This window comes from Dryobates pubescens, chromosome 11 (genome assembly GCF_014839835.1).
Source record: "Dryobates pubescens isolate bDryPub1 chromosome 11, bDryPub1.pri, whole genome shotgun sequence".
NCBI classification, from domain to species: Eukaryota; Metazoa; Chordata; class Aves; order Piciformes; family Picidae; genus Dryobates; species Dryobates pubescens.
This window is the reverse complement of record NC_071622.1, coordinates 343,437-365,806: the sequence shown is the minus strand read 5'-3', so window position 1 is coordinate 365,806 and position 22,370 is coordinate 343,437. Positions and strand designations below refer to the sequence as shown.

At 47.0% G+C, this 22,370-nt stretch overlaps 1 protein-coding gene across 3 annotated transcripts in view; it reads right to left on the bottom strand.

Annotated features, from left to right (window-relative positions):
• Positions 1-550: 550 nt before the first annotated feature.
• Positions 551-22,370, bottom strand: part of DNM3 (dynamin 3) — a 172,992-nt gene continuing 151,172 nt past the window's right edge. For all 3 annotated transcript variants that reach the window (XM_054165603.1, XM_054165601.1, XM_054165602.1), the window contains 4 exons: positions 20,643-20,807; positions 16,076-16,302; positions 13,251-13,487; positions 551-1,083 (listed from right to left, as the gene is read on the bottom strand). In XM_054165603.1, the coding sequence (XP_054021578.1) occupies positions 1,014-1,083; positions 13,251-13,487; positions 16,076-16,302; positions 20,643-20,807 (699 nt within the window). In that variant the 3' untranslated portion in view covers positions 551-1,013. The remainder of the gene's footprint in view (positions 1,084-13,250; positions 13,488-16,075; positions 16,303-20,642; positions 20,808-22,370) is intronic.

The window sequence follows — 22,370 nt, the reverse complement described above, 5'->3', positions numbered from 1 at the left end:
TCCAAACTGGACCCTTGGAAAGTTCAGATGCAACTCCAGGCCATAGCTCTGTGAATTGGCTCACAGTATGCAGAGGAGCAGTAGCCCATTTCCAGCTGCAGACATATCTGTATCTATATTGCCCTCTGTTTCACAAAACCAAGGCTCAGCTGCCTGGATCCAGCCGTGCAGTACTCTGAAATGTTTTACATGCACTCGCATACCCTCACAGCTTCCCAGGCGTTCAGTGGGAGTATGAACATGAGCAAGCACAAAGCAAGCTGGCACACACTGCTGTCACCTACTGGCTCTTCAAACCACCCTCTCACATCCTTGCTGCAGGGTGAGACAACGCCACACTGAGCCCTGCAAGCTGAGCCACTACAGACTGGCTCTTAACCAGCCACCCAACCAACTCTGCAAGTCAGCTGGCAGTGTGGAAATAAAGCAAGGCATACATTGTCCCATACACACCCTTCCTGTTCAACAACATTCCTTAAAAACGAGACTTTGGATAAAGAGAAATTATAGGAGAAGCAGCCATCCAGCTACCTTCTTGAAAGAAGGCCTTCAGAAGAGCTTGGTAAGAAACCACATGGCTGTTCTTTGCCCAGTTTAAGCATTTAAAGAGAAAATGGGCATCACTCTCTGAGTCCAAACAACAGAAAACCTGAGATGTACAAATTAAAGCAAGATTCTTTCCAGATAGGGTGAAAAACCAGAAGCAGATCAAATCAACAGAAACACAGGTAAAGTCAAGCCCTCCAACTGCTGTACGGTTGCCCGGGTGCGGACAGGTGTCAGTGAGTTAGCTAACATCAGCTACTGCAAACGGAGCAGTCAAGGCAGCACAGACCTTCCCAAAACACTGAAGACTTCATCAACAATGCAGAGTGGACAGAGTATATCAGTAAAATTGGTTACTTGCCTATGGATGTCCAGACATGCGACTATACATTGGTTATTGCAACAGTTACCAAGCAATTTGTTCCCAGGTGTTTGGTTAAGAATGAATGACATGCCAGCCACTCCTCCTAGTCTAACAGGGATGAATCAAATGGACGAATTACAGTGGGCCGAGTAGGTGAAGGGGGTGGTCTTCGACTAGAGAGAAAAAGAGAAGAAACAGTAAGCACAAAGACTGAGAACAAAGCTGGCTCTGGCTGTGCACATGCTGCACACGCTGCTCAGCACCACAATCTGCATGCACACGCTGCACAGCACCACAATCTGCATGCACTGCAGCATGACAGCCCCACGCCCCTGCAGGAGGGACACGTGCATGCCGTGCAGCCCTCTCACACACCAGCCAGCCTGGGTGTTCTCCAGACACGGTTACCTTCTTGCGCCACAGAAATCACCAGGGGAGGATCAGGAGTCCTCTGTTTTCAGAGGTCAGTCCCAGCCTGGACAGCCAGAGTGGACTCACAGGCACATTTCAGAGCGGACAGCTGGGTTTGGGAAGACAGCCTGCAGCAACTTCAGCTGATGTTTGCAGAAGCAGAAAACCTGCAGCTTCCTGCACAGTTGGAGCAGCTGGAGGTACACTAGTGTGCCTGAATTTGAAGTACAGATTTCAAGCTTTCCATCAATGGCTAGTTACAAATATGCCAGTTGTGGCTACAGAGTCTGGATTGGCTCATTTACCACTAGTGCCTTCCTCTGTCAGCTTTGGTGAAGGATAAGGGAGTGCGAGATTTTTTTGGAAGGCTTTTGGGTCTTTATTGCCCTATTTCCAACAGCTGATTCACTCCTGTGTACTGAAACCCCTGCATTTCAATTCAGACTATGGCATCATCAGATAAGGGACCACAGTGCAAGAGCAGTGAATCCCCAGGTGTTTTCCACCTGAGTGGAAGCTCAGTCCAAGCTGAACAGAGATAGTTGAGGCTGAGACCCTCCCCTCCCTCAGTTCATCCATCTATAACAAACCAACTGTACTGGAATTGTAGACAAATGCTTTGTAGCTAGATATGTGCCTCCTACATTTCTGTGTGTATTTAGGGTACATGGTTCATATCAGAGCTGCAGAGAGATAACTGCATCAGTTTAGCTACACAGAGCATTTTGTTAATGCTCCATTCCACCTGGGCTAAAACATCCCACTGCTGAGCAAAGCAGTGACAAGACCTGTCTGGCCTCCAGCACCTGCACTAGCACTGCTTTGTGCTGTATAAATATACCTTAGACACTGCTCCTCACAGCCAGCCTGCTCCCTTAGCTAGCCGTTCAGCACCCTCCAGCGAGGTTTTGTCGCTGCAGTTATTCCAGCCCCTTACTTACACAGTCGTTTTGCTCCCCATTTTCTTTAAGCTCTCTCTTTATCCCTTACACAGCCCAGATCACCACAAGAGCGCACAGCTGCTCTAAGAGAGGCACAGACCCAGGGCTGCAGCAAGGTGGGGCGCCCAGGGCTCTGCCGTTCTCATCCACCTCCAGTGGATCTCATTAACGGCCCAGAACAACCATACAGCTCTCTCTCACACTGTCCTTCACCTGCGAGAGGAGGAACAGCTCTGTCTCTGGAGAAACATGTCTCACTCTGCAAGCTAAACAGAAAATGAAAAGGATGCAACTGTGTTCATCTCCTTTGAACCAGAACATAACATGAGAGATAACTTTGCACTTGACAAAGAAAAGCCTGGCTTGGCTCAGAGTGCATCTTGCACGACAATGTTCTCTTGATGAAGAAGTGGGAGTTTTAATCCCCAACATGGAACAAATACCAAATGTGCCAATGAAGCCTTCAAGAAAATCAACAAGTTTTTAAAAAAATAGACAAAATATAATTTCTTCATGGTGTATTTTTTGGTACAAACACCCCCCCCAACAACAACAACTGTTCCTATGTTAACTATTGTTTCTTGTGCTGCTCCAGTGTAGGTCTTCTGGACCCGTTTCCAAAATCCGTAGTTCCATAAAGAACCACTTCTGAGGCTCTGCTTTTCTGCTGGGTTACATTAAATTATTCCTTTGTTGGAATGCCTCACATTGCATTGTTTAGTGCTTACTGAAAACATCGTATCATGTGTGTACAATTTACAAACAGGGGAAATGCACACAGCTGTCTTCATATCAAATTTAAAAGAGCCAAGCGCCAGCATGCGTTTTCATACCAGGTTGGATGCAGCACGCTGGGTTCAGATAATGTAATTTACTCAAACTGCTATTTAGCCCAGCAGACTAGAAACTGGAGAGCACAGTGGGAAGATTTCCTGGATATAATCAGTTGATTTGAACCACAGTCAGGTCTGAGCTACATTTTCGCTGTTAACCAGAGCTCAAGTCAAAGGGAAGGAAAGGACAAGCACAGAAGTTGCCTGTCATGAGATTGTCCTGTCAAGGGGACAAGTCATTATGTGAACATTTTCATGCCAAGACTAGGATTCAGACTTCTCCACCCCCAACAGAAATCTAACCCCAAAGACAGGAGGAGAGGTCAAGCCACATGTGTCCCGTCTCTGCCACTCCTTCACACCCGGAGCAGGGGCTGGGAGTGCAAACACTCCCCGGACGTGGGGGCAGGAGGCTGGACGCCCAGCCTGACACCCCGCGACATCCAGCACTGCACTGCCCCTTGCAGATGTCGTCCCACCTTCCCCTCTGCTCTAGGCACCTCCAGACCCCGCAGGCTTGCGGGAAGCCTGCCGTGCTGTCGGCACCGCTGCTTCCTGAGCAGAGTTACATAAAGGAGAGCCACAGGCGCTGCGAATGCGGCGCAGTGCGGAGCGACCGGCAGCGACCGGAGCGCGGAGCAGCAGAGGGAGCTGCTGCCTGCCTCTGGACGCGAGCGAGGGGAAGCCAGAGGCAAATAACCTCCCCCAGGCCCCCGCTCCGCACTCCCTGCCATGGCAGTGACTAACCGTGTGACTAAGCCCAATTCAATGTTTAGTCTGAGGCCAGGGGATGATAGCGGTGGGGCTGGCCTGGACGCTGTGGCTGCCCTGCCGGCTGGACTGCGACGGCCCCGGCCTGAGCTGCTGCCGGTGCCGAGCTGCTGCCGGGCCCCAAAGGCAGCTCCCGGTTCACAGAAAGCTCCTTATAAAAATGTCACAGCTGCAGTAACTCCACTTTGCTTATTGTCTCCAACATTTCAGCCGGGTTGCGAGTTCTGGGGCCGAGTCCCAGTGCCTGGCCCCTTTAAGGGGCTGCTCAGTCTGTTGTGCCTTTTTTTTCTAATTATTAAAAAAAAAGGAAAACAGTGTTTGTAAAAGTTAGTGCTAAAGGGGCAGGGGATCATAGGTCCCCAGGGTTGAGTAAACGAGTCTGCAGAAAGAATCAGTTCTTCTAACTAGCACACATTAAGCAGACATAAAGAATTTACCAATGAAAATTGTGGACCAAGTATGTATTTAATAACCTCCTGATGTTGCTGCAGAGACTCCTCCTTTGAAGAGCTCAGTGGGGTTTTGAGCAGAGGGTTACTCGTACCCCCGTGCAAAGGCTTTGTAAAACAAGGAAAAGTTTTACATTTATTTTTAACCTAAGCTGCACACCCCAGTTTTCCAGCTTTAAAAGATCTCCTAAAAGCTTTAGTTAGGCAAATGCAGTGCAAAAGAAACTAAATAAAGCAAGTCTAGACTTGAAGCTCGATCAGAAACACATGGGAGCTCTTCAGGCATTGCCTTGTGAGAAGTGCTATCGCTCCCCACACAGAGTCCACAAAACACGCTTTCAGTAGAGCCTGGCTGTAATTACCACGGGAGGCCCCTCTGCAGAAGATGGCTTCTCCTCCTGGAGCACAGCTAACGGCCTTCTAAATAAAAGGCTTTCATCCCCACTTCCATTTTACATTCTTGTTTGCTTGTGACCACCAGAGAACACTGGCAGGAGGCAGGCACATTCTACAGTACAGCCTACAGATCTGAAATGGTAAACAAAAGGCTCCCTCCCTTTTCCATCATCTGGCTCTCCCTGTAGCAGCCCTCTCGGAGCACTCCGGCGTGACGCTGGAGAAGTTAACCAGAAAGTATTCAAACAAAAGCTCTAAGTGGCTTTAAGTCTGACTGCAGACAAGTTTTATTTCAGGTAATGATACAAATCTGGATGTGAGATGTACAAGAAGAGGTTAGGAGAGTCACTTAGTTCAGGTGAGGAAATATTTCTTGTTTGGATGATCCTTTAGAGAGACCAAGTAGCTTCTTGGGGTGGTGATAATGCTTTGATTTTATTTTTACAAGCTACCCTCTCTTTTCCATGAGATCCTGGAAGAGCCACGCAGCTTATCCCCTACTTCTCCCAGTTCTTGCATCAACCTGTGTTTCATATGGTACCTCTCAACCTCCAGAAAATCCAAACCAGAAGTAAACCTCCTGTAGCCACCACGGTTAAAGAACAGAGGTGAGACATGGCTTGCAGGCCTGCTTAGTGTTAGTCTGCAGTCTGTGCATACCTTAACCTCTTTCTGGCCTACAGCAGATGCAGCATGGCTACTGCAGCCTCCTGAACATCCACTCATGAGGAAGGTTCTTGAGGGGAAAACCAAGACAGGGAAAGGCACTTGACAGTAGTGACACAGGTCATAAGAAAATAGGAAAAGCAGAAAAAGGGTGATAAAGTGAAGAGGATTAAAGCAGGAATTCTGGACAAGGATCAGGAGGTGATGATGGGAGATACAACAAACAGTATTCAGTGGTGATGAGAGGAAGAAGTAATTGGGGAATCTGACATGGTCCTTAGCCTGAGGGAATGGTCTGAGAGGGTGAACATTTCTCAGATTTGTTTCTATACTGAAAAATGTCATTTTTGTCAAAGACAAAATGTCTCTGGTAAACATGCCCACAGGAGTGAGACCTTGCCTGCAGTACTGTGTCCAGCTCTGGGGACCTCAACACAAAACCAATGTGGACCTGATGGAGCAGTTCCAGAGCACTCTGCTATGAAGCCATGCTGAGAAGGTCCCTTCCAGCCCAATGCATTTTAGGATTCTATGACTACTACCACAGGCAAGCCAGGACCAGAAGCACTGATGCACAAAGCTCAGTGTTTGAGGATGCATGCCAGTTCTGCAGCATATATGTATCAGGCTCCACTAATGCACAGAGGGTGTGCTGCAACTGTACTGCCAGATACTTGCACAGCCAGCCAGAGAACCTCACTTTCAAATGACCCACCTCCTCTCTCAGGGGCAGAAATTTTGTGCTAAGCATAAGCAGGCTGAAGTTTTTGGATTATGCTGGTTTATCCCATACCTATTTCTTTTAAATGAAAGGAACAGAAGAGTGAATGGGAAGGATGCGCCCTTCCACTAGTCACCTCTACAATGAAGCAAGATGAATCTCCATTCATTCAAATGCTAAGGCTGTTTGAAAACATCAGGTATTGAGGTTCCCCTGTGCCAGACTTCAGTGAAAGACTTCATACAAAGCAAAGAGGTTCAGAATACCTCAGGAACCTTTTAGAAACCCTAGGATGGTCAAAAGGATCAAAACTGCCTGTGAAAGGAGAGAGAATCAGGAGTGCTAAGTGATACACTCAGAATGCTGCTCTACCTTCCTCTGCCCACAGAAGATGACAACACAAGACCCACAAAACCAGCAGGAGGAACATCTACTCTTTGCATAGAAGCTCAGCTCTTGTGTACTGCTCTGTGTTTAGCTATCCTGTGCAGCATCAGTGTCCACCATGTACCCTGTCTTTTGAGCACCACAGCTACTTCTGCCCATTCTGTTATCCTTCCTGCTCACCGCTGACCTTCCTCAGCCTTTTTGTTTCTCTTCTCTTCTTGGTGCAAGAAAGGAGCATAAGTCCTGGTTCTCAGGTGGAACTGCACCTCTTCTTGTCCATGATGACAACTAAAGTGATTCTCAGGGCCACTGTTTGTGTAGCCATTGAGTGCCCTCATTCACTGAGGATCCAATACAGCTTGCAGGGTACGGCAGAGTTTCAAAGAGAGCCTTTCAAGATGCCTGCAAGTTCAGGAAGTTCAAAGCATCAATGCTTGCTCTATATTTACTGTCATGTTTTCTCTCCTAGCATAAGGAAGGCTAGAAACAGACTGCTGTACTGCCCGCTCTTTCTCAAAAAGGCATCCCATTTCCTGCTAAACACCCTTGCTGCAAGCCTGCATGCTCTTCATGGTAACCTTCATTAAACTACTCTGTTATGAGATTAAACAATTTCTGGGGACAAAACACATCTTCAGGTTCCTGCACTGCTGGCAAACAACATCTACTATTTGACTCCAATTCCTTTTTCAAGGAAAGCTTCCTTCTACTAGCAGTATCTTGAGAGAGAAAAGGCTAAGGAATAACACAGGAAAGCTTTGCTGAAAAATCCTTTCTTTCAGCTTGTTGCAGGTTCTTTCTTTTCCTGTCTTATTCTCTCTCTCTTGCATCATTTTTGCTTACCCTTCTCCATCACATGGGACTGGTCTACACTGAGAGTGATGAAAAGCCAAGAGTAATGAAAAGCCATTTCCCAGCCTGATTCTTGTTGCTGAGCTTTGAAAGTAACTTGCAAGAGCCCCAGTTGAATGGATCTCTCCTAGTTCACCTTGTTTTAAAAGCAATTTTGTGTGGAATAGGGCAGGGGTGAGTAGCTCAGGAACAATGCTAAAGATGACCAAACTACCTGAGATACAACAAATGGGCTCAAACATCAACTACAGGTAAAGCAAGTGACCCTTCCCATGCCTTTGTGACAGTGTCCTGCCCATCAGGGAATTCCCAGACCAGGGGAGGCATGGAAAGCCTGCCTCTGGCTGATACAAGATGATGCTGATGTTTGTTGAGAGTTAGTGGCAACAGAGCGCCGAGGCTGCAATGTCTGCCATCCCATGAACTTTAAGTTGAGCTTCAGGACAGTCATCTGGAGGAGGGGTGTATGAAGGCAGTTAATGGAATGCTGTTGCCAGTCCAGAACAAAGCCATCCGTTTGGATACAGGGAGGGGTGAAGCTCCCGGAGCAGAAGTGAAAACCCTACTGTGTCTCTCGCAGCGTTACAGTCAGGCAGCTAAGAATCAGCTCTGTGCAAATGCCATTCCAGGCTTCTCCTAAGATCAGTATTGCACAATTATAATGAAACCACAAAGGCTGCTGTACTCTGACAGTTTACATGTTTTTAAAACCTGCTGTGACCTGCTTTCTGCCCAATCCCTCCAATATTCATCCTCCAATAGTTGTCCATTCTAATTCTGTCATTGCTTCTGTTAGGACTGAAGCTGCCAGGTGAGCTCAGGTAAGATGCCCAGTCCTCAGCTGGTTTTGCACATGGGCAGGATGCTTACCCTGAGTAGTGCAGATAGCATTTCTAGTGGTTGGCACAGCCACTGCCACCAGGCTTCTGTTAAGAAAGATTGCCACATACTGCATTTTCTGGTTTGCAAGCTGTCTGAAAAACTTTGAAAGACAGAAATGCATGGAGCAGGAGACAGATTTGCAAAGGTGCCAGGGAAGGGATAAGTTGGAAAGAAACAAAGAGAAGACAGTGAAAAAGAAAGGAGGGAAGAGAGACAAATGTACCAGGCAGGAAACCAAGTGAAGGGAAGAGGTGAGAAAGGAAGCAAACAAGATGGTCAAGAAAGGGACAGCAAGGGAAAGGCAGACAAAAATGAAAACAAAATAGTGATAAAGGAGCTAGTGGAAGATGAGGGAAAGCAGAAGTCCTGTATCAGAGATAAGAGAAGACAAATGGATTCTCCTTGTTGAAGCAGCCAGCAGCAAGAGGAACATATTCCCAGGTATGCATTTCGACAAGCAATGCAAATTAGTCTGGTAACAAATTACACAGGAGTGTCCTTCCCTGGGGCAGGACTCACAGAGAACAACTGGCATTCTCAGAAGCCTTGTGCTTTTGGGGTCCTTGGCCAGGTAGAGTGGAAACATATGCAGGAAGAGCAGTATCCCCTCTGTGATGGGCTGGGGCTTTGCATCACCTGTGTAGCAGTATTTGATCACAGACAGGAGATGCAGGATAGATTAGTGATGCAGGACAGATTAGTTATTCTTTGGCTTTCTCTTTGCTCTGAAATTCAGCAGGATTTTGAAATCCCTCCAGAGAGCATTTCTGTTTCTTTGCTTGTGTGCAACACTTCTGATTGCTGATTATGCTTTTAGAAAATAACTTTCAAGAGGACAGATGGGTGCTGCTGCTGGACAGAGCTGTGCTCTTCTGCTTGGGTGTTCGGACTGAGATCATCCAACTCATCGTGTGAATGCTTTAAGGTGGGCACTTACTCATCCTGCCAGAAGAGTCTGATGCAATATTGGGTTAGCATTTATATTCCATTCAAAAATACAGCAGGGTAAGCTTTTAAGGCTGCAAGGCCAAACTTCATAGAGAGGAGATTGCCAGGCTAAGGCAGGATAACTCTCTGGCCTTGCATGCCTATACACTATGGCAGATTGTCATCAGAAGATCACATGCAATTTTTACAAGGGATCCTCTTCTCATACAGTGCACAGGGCTAGACATTACATTGAATCTTTCCAAAGAACTCTAATCTGTAAAAATGCATCACAGAAAGCTTAGTGGTTGGTACCTGTCCATCGCAGAGCTGAGCACAGAGGCCGTGGACCAGGAAGTGTCAGGCAGTGGTGCTTTCAGCAGTGCTTCTAGCTTTGTCTGGGAATTTCTAACTGTAACTACTGTCCAACATAAGTATTTTTTGTGGTGGGTTGGCAGAAATATGTGTAAGCCATCAGGCTTACAATGTAGGTTAGCTGCAAACACAACAGGCCATAGAATTAGCCTCGGTGGCATAATAAAACATAGCTGCAGAGCAGCCACCCCCCTTCTGTGCTGGCTGTAGTTTGAAGTCAATTGTAGGCAGTCTGTGACTGTTCATGAACAGCACAACATGAATTCCCTCCCTGCTGATTGCCTCACGTGTGAAGACCACCCTTAGTCCCCAGGGACTAAGCACTAGCAAGCCTGAGGGTGACACCAGTGTGCTCAAGGCCATTGATGTTCCTGCCTGCTGGAGCAGATGGTCTAGCCCCTCAAGGCCCCCATTTAACCAGGTCCCAGAGTTGCACATCATGTGTGCTTTAATGGCAAAATAAGTAATGCTCTCCCTTCATTGGGAAAGGCTTCATGCATCCACAGTAGCACTGCAGAGCAGGACACAAGAGAGAGCAAGGGAGCACCCTCCCACCCCAATAGCACCACGGACTCTGCTGCCAAGAGAAGAACATTTCCAATTCAATTGTTTTCTTTGTGGCAAAGCTGAGATTCCCATTCAGGACATTTAAAAGCCATAAATCAAGGCATCCAGAGTAGAACTAAAATTGGTCAAGATCAGGCTTTCTAAACAGGCAGGACAACACACATCATGGTAGGCTAAAGAGGTTCTAGTGCTAGCTTAAAGCCATTTTACTAAAGCAGGCATACAGCTGCATTTTCTTTCAAAATACTACTGCAGCCTTTTAAGAGAGTGAGGGAATATCTAAATTCTGGCAGCAAGAAGTATTTCACAAATCATATATGCTTTGGCATGGAGCCCTTAAAGCCAGGGGCCTTTACTCACAGGCTTTGCTGGGAGAGATCCACCCACCTCAAGTGGGATTATTTAAAAGAGGCATGTATCATGCAAATAGTTTCTGTTTCCTTACAGAAATATTCAGAGCACATAACCCAAACCAGCTTTAGAATCAGAGCAGAGCTCCCCTACCTCTTTTCCTTTCCCTGTGCAGTAAGTGAGCAGCAGTGAGAAAATGCCAAGAGCCAACCATTTCTGTACAGTTCTTTGAATGTTAATAAAGTAGAGGGGGAAATTATTTGAAGAGATGCATCTCACTATACAGTGCCCAGTTGTTCAGATACGTGCTCGGTCACTCCTTGGAACAGGATGCTCCAAGTCTGACCCCCAAACATGATTTTTTTTTCATTTTAAGGTGGAACAGGAGAAAACACAAAGCATACATTTCTTCAGCATGTAAGGAGCTTCAGCTCCACGTGACAGTGACTGCCACAAAAAGATCCTCTGGAAAGCCAGATGAACTTTAAAAACACAACTTTCCTCTCAGGAAGCTAAACTGTTTCCCTAGGTAGGAGAGATTCTGACTCTTCAAGGAATCATTGCAGAAAATGGTGGCAGAGAGAGCACAGAGCCTCAGTTCAAAAACAAGTCACGGAGAAAGCTCAAGTTTCCACAAGAACTCTTCCTCAAAAGCCTTCCCCCCCCCCCCCCCCCCCCCCCCCCCCCCCCCCCTTCCCTTTCCTTTTAATATCTCAGACCCATTTTCTGAGTCAATTTCCTATGATCCTGCAAAGGCTGTTATTAAAACCAGACCAAGCGTAGCAGAAATTCCAGGGCTCAAAAGAAACATTTAATAGGCGCAGGAGCTGGCCACACTGTCCCCCTCAGGTGATTTCCCCTGCAGCCCCTTCCCTGGGATTTCCTCTCTCTGAGTTTAGTCAGCAGGAGAAACCTGAAGTTTCAGCAAAAAGGCAAAACCCTTCCTTCATTCTCAGGCAGCTGAGAGTTTGAGTTTTATTTTTTTACATCTGAGGCTTTCATAGCTCTAAAACAGACATCTAGGATCCAGTCCAGCAGATGTGTATTGCAGATATTTTCTTCCACAAAAATGTCAAGCAGTCATACACTCCATTATCGCTCCAGCTCCAGCACTGCACAAACACTGCCCTCCTTTACCAGCCACTGCTCTGCGTGCCACCAGCGGCACTCCTGAGCTGAGCTGCTCGCAGGCTGCTTACCCGAGGGTCTCTTGTGCTCTAGAACGTTCCCTTTCTGGTCTCCATCCCCCCTACCACTTTAGCACCAGACATGCTCTTGGCAAGGCACCTCAGGAAAGCAATGTTCATGCACAACCACAGCCAGGCAGGACAAAGGAGACATGCTCATTGGCACGGCAAGGTGAGATACAGCAGGAAGCTATGGTTCTCTCCAGCAGTACAACTGACGACACACTGGACCTCATTTCTCTGTCTAGGATGTGATTTATCCTCTGATAAAGGCACAGGGGAAAGACTGGGGCCAGTGCCCTTCAGCTCAGCCCCAGGCTCTCCCAGCAAGGGGATGATGGTTGGGCTTCTTCCCTTTTGCACAAGGTTTAGTACCCAGAAAGACAGTCCTGGATTGGTCCCCAGTGGCCCTGCTGCAAGCAGTGAGATACCCACCAAGGTGAAAGAGCACACTTCATGGCTGGGCACTGATGCCATCTACAGCAAATACCTAGGAACACTTCATTCCTCTGATAGACCTTTCTGATTTATTCCCCGTGTTACAGAGTAACTACGCTAGAAACCGAGCCTCGGGTTTAACTTGCTGACAGCGGCAGCAGATCTCCCCCCTCCAAAAGGAAGATTTTCCCCACAGGTTCTCTTCTCATTGCCATTTCCCAAGCTGACGATGTGCACGTTTTCCTTTCCTTTCTGTTTAACTGCTGAGGATTGGGCATTGTTTCTTTGTTTTTGCAAACTGTGACTAACTTTAATGTAACAGTTAATTTGGAATGGAGAAACCCCTTTGTTCCAGCATTGCCTAATCTGCATCTCCCAAGTGAGGAAGCTACCAAAGCCCTCTGATTTGGAGGCTTTCGTACATAGATATACATAAATTATTTTTATATGAATGGTTATATGTATGAGCGTGAAAAGAAATATTAAGGACTTTTTTTCATGACAACTTATATTAAAAAGCAGTTCATGCCACACAAAATAATACAGAGCTACTTTAGAAAGTACTGATAAATGGAAAGGGAAGAAAAGGAAATGATGTGGCCACAAAACTCCTGTTCCTTAGCTGATCGCTTTGTGCCGTGTGAGCGACACTGTTAGCCAGCTGGGGACTCTTGTCAGCTGAATGCAAGTGTCGTGCACTGTGGAATACAACTCAGAATGCTATCAGCCCGTCACACTAGTTCTAGAGGATTGGTGTTGCTGGCTCCCAGAAGAGACATTCCTCCTGCTGCTGAGGAGTCAGAACAGCAGAAGTGAGGAGCTGTACCCTTGCCCCAGCCTTGGTGGTGGGGTAGATGACCTCTCTGTGTCTGTGAACCCCAGTGTGGGTAGGACACAGCCAGAGGAGGGATTCTCAATGTAAGAAATCTTGTGTCTTCAAACTGACTGGAAGGAACCAGAATTGTTTTTTCCCCCATAAAAGCTCTTTCTGTTCCCTGCCCCCAGCTCCTGTCTGTGCTAAAACCTGATTCCCCAAAATGTCTTTGCCTCTCTGCAGGGAGTGCAGTTTTGCTTTGTTGCAGAGACTTGCTCAGCCATGGTGCTCAGCTTCCCAAGCCAGTGCAGGACCTGTCTGTAGTGCTGGGGGGAGAGAACCATGCCTGCCGCCAGGGAGATCAGAGCTTACCTGGGGACGCTGGGAGGAGCCCGGGTCGGCCGAGAGGGAACCTGAGGAGGTCCTCCAAGGGCTTCGCCACCGCCGGGAAATGGAGGCAGTGGTCCTGGGCGGAATGGGACTGGGGGCGCCCCTGACTGAGGGCCAGGAGATGGGATGGCAGGAGCAGGTCCTCGGCCAGATAAAGGTCTGGTTGGGGGATTGTTTAACGTAGGCCTCCTCGGAGTTGAGGGACTTGGAGGTGGTGATCTAGCGAAACAGCAGAGATGTAAGACATTCAGAAGTTCAAGTCAGCTTCTGGGTGTTCTTCAAAATATAAAATCAGAAATTAACCCCTTTTTGTGGCTATGACAATCCTCTGTTCTTGGTGTTTTCCTTTGCTGTCAGTGTCAGAGCATCACACTTACCTTTCCTCCAGCCTCATGATAGAAATAAACACTCAAGCAAAGAAGTAAATGTAAAGGATCAGAGTTCTAACAATGTTGAGTGGATATTCTAGGACATGGAGCTGAGATAATGAATTCTTGTAATTGCTTGAAAGAAGAGGCCTCGTGGATGCACAATTGGGGTGGCAGGAGCAGCTGCTTATGAAGGATGGGGCAAGCTATAAACCCTTTGGATGCCTTCTGCAAGGCAAATATCCTGTCTGTTGTTCACATGTGTATCCATAGAATATATGTGGGAAATGTTTTGCTTTCACTCACCAATGCCATAGTATCATAGAGTTTGTGTTGGAAGGAACCTCCAAACATCATCTAGTCCAACTCCCTTGTAGTGAGAAGGGACATCCTCCATTAGGTCAGGCTGCCCAGAGCCCTGTCGAGCCTGACCTTGAACGTGTCCAAGGGCCTCAACTACCTCCCTGGGCAACCTGTTCCAGTGTTCAACTACCCTCATGGTAAAGAACCTCCTCCTAACCTCCAATCTAAATCCACTCTTCTCTAATTTAAAACCATTGCCCTGATCCTATCACCACAAGCCTTTGCAAACAGTCCCTCTGCAGCCTTCACATAGCCCCTTCAGGTGTCAGTAAAGATCTAGAATAGAATAGAATAGAATAGAATAGGATAGAATTAACCAGGTTGGAAGAGACCTTCGAGATCATCGTGTCCAACCTATCATCCAACACTACCCAATCAACTAAACCATACAACCAAGCATCCTGTCAAGCCTCGCCCTGAACACCCCCAGCGACGGCGACCCCACCACCTCCTCAGGCAGCCCATTCCAGTGGGCAATCACTCTCTCTGTGTAAAACTTCCTCCTAACCTCCAGCCTAAACCTCCCCTGACACAGCCTGAGACTGTGTCCTCTTGTTCTGGTACTGGTTGCCTGGGAGAAGAGACCAACCTCTGCCTGTCTACAACCCCCCTTCAGGTAGTTGTAGAGAGTAATAAGGTCACCCCTGAGTCTCCTCTTCTCCAGACTAAGCAACCCCAGCTCCCTCAGCCTCTCCTCACAGGGCTGTGCTCCAAGCCCCTCACCAACCTTGTTGCCCTTTTCTGGACACGCTCCAGCAAGTCAACCTCCTTCCTAAACTGAGGGGCCCAGAACTGCACACAGTACTCGAGGTGTGGCCTAACCAGTGCAGTGTACAGGGGCAGAATGACCTCCCTGCTCCTGCTGGCCCCACTGTTCCTGATGCAGGCCAGGATGCCATTGGCCCTCTTAGCTGCCTGGGCACACTGCAGGCTCATGTTCAGTCTACCGTCAACCAGCACCCCCAGGTCCCTCTCAGCCTGACTGCTCTCCAGCCACTCTGACCCCAGCCTGTAGCTCTGCATGGGGTTGCTGTGGCCAATGTGCAGAACCCGGCACTTGGATGTGTTAAATCTCATGCCGTTGGACTCTGCCCATCTGCCCAGCCTGTCCAGGTCCCTCTGCAGAGCCTCTCTACCCTCCAGCAGATCAACTCCTGCCCCCAGCTTGGTGTCGTCAGCAAATTTACTGATGATGGACTCGATGTCCTCATCCAGATCATCAATAAAGATGTTAAAGAGCATGGGGCCCAGCACTGATCCCTGGGGCACACCACTGGTGACTGGCTGCCAGCTGGCTGTGGCACCATTCACCACCACTCTCTGGGCTCAGCCTCCAGCCAGTTCCTAACCCATCGCAGTGTGCTCCCATCCAAGCCATGGGCTGACAGCTTGGCCAGGAGTTTGCTGTGGGGGACGGTGTCAAAGGCCTTGCTGAGGTCCAGGTAGACTACATCCACAGCCTGCCCCACATCCACCAGGCAGTCACCTGATCATAGAAGGAGATCAGGTTGGTCAGGCAGGACCTGCCCTTCCTAAACCCATGCTGGCTGGGCCTGATCCCTTGGCCATCCTCCAAGTGCTGTGTGACTGCACTCAAGATGCCCTGTTCCATGATCTTGCCTGGCACTGAGGTCAGGCTGACAGGTCTATAATTCCCTGGCTCATCCAACCGGCCCTTCTTGTGGATGGGCACCACGTTGGCAGCTTCCAGTCATCTGGGATCTCTCCAGTGAGCCAGGACTGCTGAAAAATGATGGAGAGCGGCTTGGCCAGCACATCTGCCAGCTCTCTCAGCACCCTGGGATGGATCCCATCCGGTCCCATGGACTTGTGGGGATCCAAGTGGCTAAGCAGATCACCAACTACCCCATTCTGGAACAGAGGAAGACTATGCTGCTCCCTAACTCCTTCTGCCAGCTCTGCAGGCCAGCTGTCTGGAAGACATTCTGTCCTGCTAGAAAAAATTGAGGCAAAGAAGAGGTACCGCTCCCACAGACGGGCAGGGAGGGAGCTGCTGCTGCTGCCAACATCTGCCTGTCCTGGATTTCCTTGCAATAGAGATCTGGGGACCCTTACCTGCGGGCCTGCTGAAGCCAGGAGTCATCGACGGGAGGGGGTGCAGGGGTGGAGACAGTGCTGGTGCTGATGTCCCCGATGATTGCTAGGGCTTCCTTCAGCGCTTGGTACATGCGGAGCATCTCATCGCGCCTCTGCGCCTGCTCGGCGGACTCCTCCATCAGAGTGTTCTGGTCCTCAGAAGAATACAAGTGAGCCAAGAGCTCTGCATTGATAAATTCCTTCACCTGTTTCATCAGACAAAACAAAACTCCAGCAAACAAATGAACAACAATAAAAGCCTCCTGAAAATACACTGCTGAGCAAACCGAGTGTGAGATGCATGGAACCAGGAAAGACATTCTCTCAACTTAATTGGTCTGTCCTACTGCCACATCAGTTCTGCTGGTCATGCAGTTTTTGTTAGGTCAGATCAGGGACCTGAAAATGCTGAACTTGGACGGAGCTGATGGTGGAGCATGCTGAGGTCTAGCTGCAGCTGAGGGAAAGGCTGGCAGACACAGCTGGGCAGAGCAGCTGGAAATGGATAGAGAGGACCTTTTAGCAGCCGCCTCCAAGCAGACGGGCTCAACGCAGTTACAAAGCCACACCAGGAGCCAAGGACTCGCATCATGAGGATAAGATGGGCTTGTGCAATAGCTCCATAATGCACTGTGCCCTTCTTTTGCTCTGTCTTTGAAACACTTTAAATGGTTGGAGTTAAGGTCTCAAGCTGTAAGGTGACATCTATGCTTACAGTTCATTTGACACAGGCTTCCCAACCACTCCCAGGAGCCAGCTGGCATTTTGGTCCAGTTCTGAATGGCTGACTGAGGGGTAAGTGCAGGCTATTAGCTTTTCCATCAGATACTAAATTCTCCTGGGAATTTCCCAGCATTATAACACCTCTGCCAATTATTTTCATAGCAACAGTTTACTTTACTGCAGATGGCATCTTTCATCTCCAAAAACGCTGTCAGATTCTAAATATCCCATCCACAGGCTTTCAAACTGAAGGGAGAAGTCTCCAAGTAATCTGATTTACTGTATTGATTTCCTGCTATGCTTGCCCTGGTTATGGAAACCTGGGCTACATTAGAGAGATAAAAAGCTAGAAGTACTCTGATTAAATAAGGCAGTGGCAAATAAACCAACTGCTGACCTACTAAAACCTTGCATTTGAGACTTTCATTGCTGTTCTGATCTCTTTCTCACCTGGCTTTTTGCTCTATAAAGTTTTTTAGAGCTGGAGATACTAACCATAATACATTCTCAAGATCCTGATTACATAAACCTGAGCTCCATTTGCAGATGGGCTTGTGCTAGTTCAGTACCATCAACTGAAATCCTAACATTTAGACTGTGGCAATGTTTTTGTTCAGACAAGGTCAATAGGAGCAGTCAAGCTGCCCAGGCATGGGACCCTTGATGGTCACCTAGCAATGAAAAGAAGCCCAGGACAGACGTTACAGGGAAACAAAACCACATTGTCTGGGCTCGGCTGTCATTTCCCATTCACGTATGACAGGAGATGCACAAATTCTCAGCAAAGCCTGCAAAACTTTTCCATGAGTCTCATGCTGTTTTCCAGTAGATGGTACTGATCAAGAGCCAGAGTACACTACTTTCCTCATGACTGCCAAACACTCCACATTAAAAACAGATATCATAGTTAAACAGCATCACATTCTACTCGATGAAATGTGCATTTCAATGGCAACACTTCAAAAAAAAAGTCATCATCCTAAAATTAGATTAAGGCCAGAGCTGATTGTAAAGGCATTGTTAAACCACAAATATCTGTTTGAAAATAATCAGCCTGTGGCAATTATCAAGAGAGATCACTGTCTGCCATTAGCAGGAGACTCAAGTAACTCCCTCCATTCTTCTGGAAGGGAAAGGCTGATGTGTTAAGGATGGTTCTGGGATCAACCTCCTGCCTTCTGCAGTCAGATGCACTGTACCAGACAGGGGAAGATCTTCCGCAACAGTCACTTTCTTCAGCTTGGAAAAAGAAGGGAAAGTGACATTTACTCACACCTCTGCTCCTTTCTAGAAAACAGAAAGCTTCAGGGGAACAGTTTCAAACATTTTCCTTCACAGACCTGCAGTCAAACCTGAACCACAGCAAGCATCTGAAACACCAATGCCCCAAAAGCCTGCCCTGTCCCTCTGGAGTGGAGTGAGATGGGCTGGAAACGTCAGTCCTCAGTGAGCAGACTACAATGTACATCACTGTCTCAAATGCAAACACAACCCATCCCTTAAGCTCAGTAGTAACAAGTACTTTGGAGTTTTTCTACTCAGCCAAGATTACTATCAGCTTAAGGGGCACACACTGTCTAGCTTAAGGCCACCCTTCGGGTATGGTCTGTGATACCTGGGCACCCAGAAATGTGTGTTTTGTTTGGGCATATTTGAATTGCTAATGGTAACTCAATGCAGGTCTGTGTGGTAAATGTATTTTCTTTTAAGGTAATCAACATCCACCCTAAGGGCAGAATAAGAGATGCATTTGGAATACAGCAGTCTAGGCTTAGGCCTCAAAGTATGCTCAGGGACAGCATCTAATTTTCTGTGTACTGAGTTTGAATCTGATACTTCCCTTGAACTGTAAGTGCTCATTTGCAGGCCCACAAAGTAGAAAGTAAGTTCTAGGAGTACTTGGGAGGTTATGGTTGTCATGGAAACAAACTCTTTGGGATCGATTTGTTTCCAGCATTTTGGAGGCAACGTGATGGGGCAGCAGCAAGTACAGAATATGCTGATGCAGAGGGAGGGTGTTTTCACTGAACTGCTGATGGATGGGTTGGACTTCTGAAGACTCCAAGGAAAACACACACAGCTGAGCAGGACCCACTGTTCATCACAACTCCACTGCTTTGCAGCAATTTGCACACCACTTAGTTGTGGCTCAGCAGTCTCAGTCCAAGCATTTCTTTCTCTTTCTTAGTAGCACCGATTTTAAAATCTAAACATTTGAGCAGTTTTTTCTGCTTTGCTACTTTACTGCCTATGTTGCACAGAACAAAGTGTGTTAAAATTTGTAGTCTCACTCTTCACAACCCTTTAACATGTTTTGATTCTTTGCCACAGATTGGAAGTCTAGGATGAAGGTGGACATCCAAGCTGTATTTGGGCATGCTGGTGAGCTAGGGACTATGAGGTCAGCTGAAAGGTGGGTGATGTTGTAAGTCTGTTGTTTCTGTGTACCATGGTCAGCCAGCATGACAGACTTTGATGATGTAACTAACAGCTGATGAGACTGAAAGTAGAAAATCTTACAGTATTCTGCTTCTGAGTAAAGCACACACTTCAGAGACTCTTAAGCTATTCCATATGAGGAGGTGAGTGGCAGAAAATTTAATGTCAGCTTTCAAAAGGAACTCCTCACTGAACTCTGCAGTTTATGAAATGAGAACTAAAGTCCAGCCTGAAGCTGTGCAAAGTCAAAGCAGCAAGCTGCTAGCTGTGATCTGGAAAGAGCAGAGCAAACATGCTCACCCTTATAAAGTCGAGTGCCTGGCTGACTTCAGGACAAAAGGAACGGTTCCACTGCTCCCATGTTCTTTTGTGGAAGTCCTCACCCATGAGTCCATGTTCATTGGTAAAAAGGTACCCATGAGCAGAGCAGGACTGGGAGGCTGACTCCCCTGTGCCTAAAGAAGTCAATGGAATCTCTCTTGTTCTCATGTTATATGTACCAGGAAATTTCCTGCCCAACCACCTAAATCTTAAGTGCCACACAAATTCCACAGTGCTAATGAAATCCATCAGGCAAAGGCTAGAGGCATCCCTGAGTTAAAAGCAAATGCTACCCCTACCCAGATTTGTGTTACTGTGTATTGTAAGGACTGATGGGTTTGATGACCTGGCAGAAAAGGTGCTCCCCACAGCTAACAGGAGCTGTGCTCTCCACTGTTAATGCATATGGTAGCAGTAGCATTAATATGAGGCTTAGCTTTCAGCAAGGCCCATTCAGACCTCTGCCAGGAGGTGAAGGCTGAGATCCTAGCACAGTGATAAACCAGTGATATCTCAAAGCCATTTCTTTCATCTTCATACGTAAGAAAGGCACACGCACTAAATCAAACCACCACATCTGCTTAGCTAAACAACATTATGCCTTGAAAATAGTAACCTGAAAATATAGAGAAACCCAAATAAAGTAGGAACTGCTTTAGGACACCATGAGAAGCAGGTGCAGAGTGAAGATCAAGCAAGCATAGCCCTGCTCTGCTGCTCTCCCAACTCCTCATTCCTGTTACATCAAAAGCAAGACAGGATGAAAACAACAACAAAATCATCCTTGATTTCCCTTTAAAAGCTAACATATTCTGATTAGGATATAATTAAACTCAATCTTTGTCATCTTGGAGTAGGCACTTGAGGCAGTGTGCCAGCCTTTCAGAAGGCTGCAGAACCTTCTACTACCTTGGAAGATATTTTGTCTGCAAATGTGGCATTAGTGGGAGCATGTTCTTCCCTTCAGAAGGTGCTGCTGCTGCTATATTCAAGAATCCTGCATTTGAGAGGAAGGGATTACACAGGTCTGTTAAAACAAGTTAGAACCCTGGCTGGTACCTACGTTGTTGATCATGAGGTGCATGATTGTTTTGGGTATCAGGTCTCGGATACATTTGTTGATAATAGACATGTAGGAGTCCACAAGATTTCGAATCGTCTCCACCTGTCTCTCCAGCTGGGGATCCATTGAAAAATTGTCTGCTTGGCCATTCTCCTCATTTTCAGTCTACACAGGAAAAAGAAGGGAAGAAAAGTCAAGACTTTCAGACTACAATAAACTGGAAGTATACTGGGAGGGAATCTGGATTTACACTGAGCAATCCGGCAATGTAATTCACACAAAGAATGTCTGGAAGTTAAAATGTGAAGCACTGTCCTGTTTAGTGTCATGAAATCTGCACTTCTGGAGGTTCATGCAATATGAAATTGACAAAGTACATTACACATTTGCACACAGATTTTGTATTAAAGAGACTTTTCAGACCAAGGTGGCAAATGAAAGCCCAAGAAATTCTCTCAGATCACTTACTGCAATACTCGTTACCAAATCTTCTACCACTCAGACTCAGCCAGCCTGACCCATGCAGGAAAGCAGCACCACAAATATGGATTTTGACTTTTACCCCACTATGGCTAAAACCCATCCTTGTTATTTAAGACTGAGTCAGTTGTGACAAATTCCACAGTTTGGCCTCCAAGTTTGTTAGAGGTGAGCAGCACCTACGTAAACAAAGGGTTTATGAAGCATAACAGCAAAAGCATCCTTGGTTCCAGTGCTCAAAGCTTGGCATAACAGGCTGGATTACACATGAGAGGTCTCTTTTTAATTGGACAGAAAAAAACCCTTCTTTGTATGTAAACAGCTGACCTAATTAAAGAAAATAGCAGGAACTTTAACTGGAAGCTAAAAAGGTAAATACTTTGCTCTGCTCTGGCCTGTATAAATATAAGAAAACCTGAAAAAAGGAAAGGAGCCTTTCAGTGAAAATCAAGCTGCTTTCTGAGGCTTGAAGATGCAAAAGAATGAAATTTCAGCCTGGAAAGCACAAAGAACAATGCTCTTTCCCTAAGCTGACATATAATACACCTCCCTGAAAATGACCACCAAAGCCATGTTAGCACCAGCTGTAAAATCTGAACCTGTTCTCTTGGTACCTGGCAACGCAACACAAAGAGAAAGCGCTTGCAAAAAGTGAGTAACACAGAAACCAGAAATGCTTAGATACCAGCCAGACCCCTGTCAGCACAGCTCCCTTTACAACATAGTGTTTAGCTGCAATTTGCACAACTGGTGCTCCACAGATCTCTGCAGCAGCTGAAACCAGCAGCTACCCCACTAGAGAAGAGACCATTAGAGCCAGACACCCAAACATGTCACTGCAGAGGCTTTTCCTTAAAACGTTGGGACTGGGGAGGACACTGAAAGAGCTCTGGATGGAAACAGCATTCTCCATCCTGTAACACCAGTAGACACACTGCCACATCAGCCCTAATCGTTCTGTTAATAAACTGCACATGCCAAAATGTCACAGCATGCAGATGGAGTATTTCCCTTAGCCTCCATGTCTGAAAAGAAACCAACTGTAGTTTCCCCTACAAAATACCAAATGAATGGAAAATCAAACATCTATCATCTGCCCACAGGTTTCAGCCAAGGAACTGCACTCTGAAAATGTCCCCTTCCCAGCTCCCCTGCATGGGATTTCTCTCTCTTTCTTTTCTTTTCACTGTGTATAGAAAGTGCAGTTTGTCCATGGGTTTTTCTCCCTTTTCTTTCCTTTTTTTGTTT